This window comes from Coenobita brevimanus, chromosome 2 (genome assembly GCF_032717465.1).
Source record: "Coenobita brevimanus isolate Jiangsu-jjx chromosome 2, ASM3271746v2, whole genome shotgun sequence".
Taxonomy (NCBI): domain Eukaryota; kingdom Metazoa; phylum Arthropoda; class Malacostraca; order Decapoda; family Coenobitidae; genus Coenobita; species Coenobita brevimanus.
The window spans coordinates 1,637,501-1,640,000 of NC_136955.1; the positions used below are offsets into that span (position 1 = coordinate 1,637,501).

General features: G+C 48.2%; 1 protein-coding gene across 1 annotated transcript in view; it reads left to right on the top strand.

Moving 5' to 3' along the window:
* The window catches only part of LOC145391041 (putative glutamate receptor), a 23,580-nt gene that overhangs the window by 12,840 nt on the left and 8,240 nt on the right, over positions 1 to 2,500 (top strand). Inside the window, exons 2-3 of the mRNA XM_080265777.1 lie at positions 1,881 to 2,046; positions 2,406 to 2,500. The exon at positions 2,406 to 2,500 is cut by the window's right edge and continues 121 nt beyond it. Coding sequence (XP_080121903.1) covers positions 1,881 to 2,046; positions 2,406 to 2,500 — 261 coding nt within the window. The remainder of the gene's footprint in view (positions 1 to 1,880; positions 2,047 to 2,405) is intronic.

Sequence of the window (2,500 nt, forward strand, 5' to 3'; positions counted from 1 at the left end):
CCGAAACTGTTTGGTAATTATATTCTTCGTCTACAGGTGTGGGTTTTATTTACCGTACAGGAACCAAACCTCGACACTCCTCCCCACGCCTCGCTGTGGAAAGGCGCTCTCTGGTCATGCAGGGATGATTGCTGGCCTGTGGTACAACAGCAACAACAACAACAACATCATCATCACCACCACCACCACCACCACACACACCACCACACACACCACCACCACCACCACAACCACACACACCACACCACCACCACCACCACCACCACCACCACCACCACAACCACACACACCACACCACCACCACACCACCACCACCACCACCACCACAACCACACACACCACACCACCACCACACCACCACCACCACACACACCATCTTCCCCGCCTGTTCCTATTCTTCCGGTCATTCATCTTTCACATGCGGTCAATACCCTTATTACAGTATGTATTGAGTCGCTTCGTTACCATTTAATTTCTTCGTTACTCAAGACGGTACTTCTTACGTAGAGAGAGAGAGAGAGAGAGAGAGAGAGGAAGGAAGGACTGAGTGTTATTGCTCTTGTTATTCGGCCACCTGGAGAGGATGGAGAGTGAGAGACTGACGAGGAGAGTGTGTGTGAGTGTGGTGGAGGGGGGGAGAGGGAGGGGGAGGCCAAGGATGAGATGAAGGGAGTGATAGGAAGCGTTAGGAGAAACACACTGAGGTGGTCTGGCCACGTGGAGAGGATGGAGGGTGAGAGACTGACGAGGAGAGTGTATATGAGTGAGGTGGAGGGGGGGAGAGGAAGGGGGAGGCCAAGGATGAGATGGAGGGATGGAGTGGAGAGGTATCTGAGGGAGGGGGGTGTGAGCTGGGGGGACGGAGAGTGAGAGACTGACGAGGAGAGTGTATGTGAGTGTGGTGGAGGGGGGGAGAGGAAGGGGGAGGCCAAGGATGAGATGGAGGGATGGAGTGGAGAGGTATATGAGAGAGGGGGTGTGTGAGCTGGAAGCAGGGCAGTGAAATGACGGGGTACACGGCGACATGGAGGCGATTTGTTTGTGGCCACCCTTTACGGGATTGAGGCCTCTGGCGATAGATAGATAGATAGATATACCTCTTACGTAGCTATTCCGCGTAACTCAGTCGCAAAAGAGAAGTTGTTACGCCCGTACGTCCTCTTCCATCAGCACCTCTTCGTGACTAGCAACGTATTCTAGTGTTAATCTATTCAACTTAGTTTATATATATAAAAAACAATGCTACGGCTCTACATCCTTTCCTCAGCACTTCTTCGTGACCAGCATCATAGTCTAGTGCTAATCTGTTGTTACTCTTCGGCATTCAAGTTGGAGAGATGTGTGTGTGTGTGTGTGTGTGTGTGTGTGTGTGTGTGTGTGTGTGTGAGAGAGAGAGAGAGAGAGAGAGAGAGAGAGAGAGAGAGAGAGAGAGAATATATAATTTACTCACTTTTCTCTCTCATTTTCTTGTTATATTACTTTTATGCTTTGACTATCTATCTATCTGTCTATCTATCAATCATACATCTGTCTCTCTGTCTACCTACTTACCTACCTACCTACCTGCCTACCTACCCACCTATCTATCTATCTATCTATCTAAAGTATCTGTCTATCTATCTATCTATCTATCTACCCATCCATCCATCTATCTATCTATCTATCTACCCATCCATCCATCTATCTATCTATCTATCTACCCATCCATCCATCTATCTATCTATCTATTTACCCATCCATCCATCTATCTATCTATCTATCTACCCATCCATCCATCTATCTATCTATCTATCTACCAACAGTATCTATCCATCTATCCATCTATCTATCCATCTATCTATCAGCACTATAACCCACACTGATCACCTTTTTCCCCACAGGATGCTCTACGTCCTCCTCACCACCATCCTGCTCTCCCTTCTTCCCCTCCACGCCATCAGCCTGCCCTCCCCCCAACCCGAATTCGGACGGGAGGGGATGAACGGCGAGGTAGTGTCTGTCCTCCTTCAAGACGCGTTGATTACACACCTGCCTGGCTGCTTCAAGGTGAGAGAGAGAGAGAGAGAGAGAGAGAGAGAGAGAGGGAGAGAGAGAGAGAGAGAGAGAGAGAGAGAGAATGTGGTTGATTTTATTATTATTATTATTATATGAGAGAGAGAGAGAGAGAGAGAGAGAGAGAGAGAGAGAGAGAGAGAGAGAGAGAATGTGGCTGATTTTATTATTATTATTATTATTATATGAGAGAGAGAGAGAGAGAGAGAGAGAGAGAGAGAGAGAGATACCCTCTTCCTTAATAAAAACTGATAGTAAAAAAAAACTCTAAAGCACTTCTTCGTGACTACAAAAATGAAATATTGAATCACGCCACAGCACTTCTTCGTGACTAGCGCTCTCTCTCTCCCCAGGTCCTCCTCTACACCAATAGCACTGCTTCATTGGCCACGCATGTGTCCTGGGGGGGAAGGGCAAGGGGCGCAGGACAGGTGTGGGGGGAGCCAGG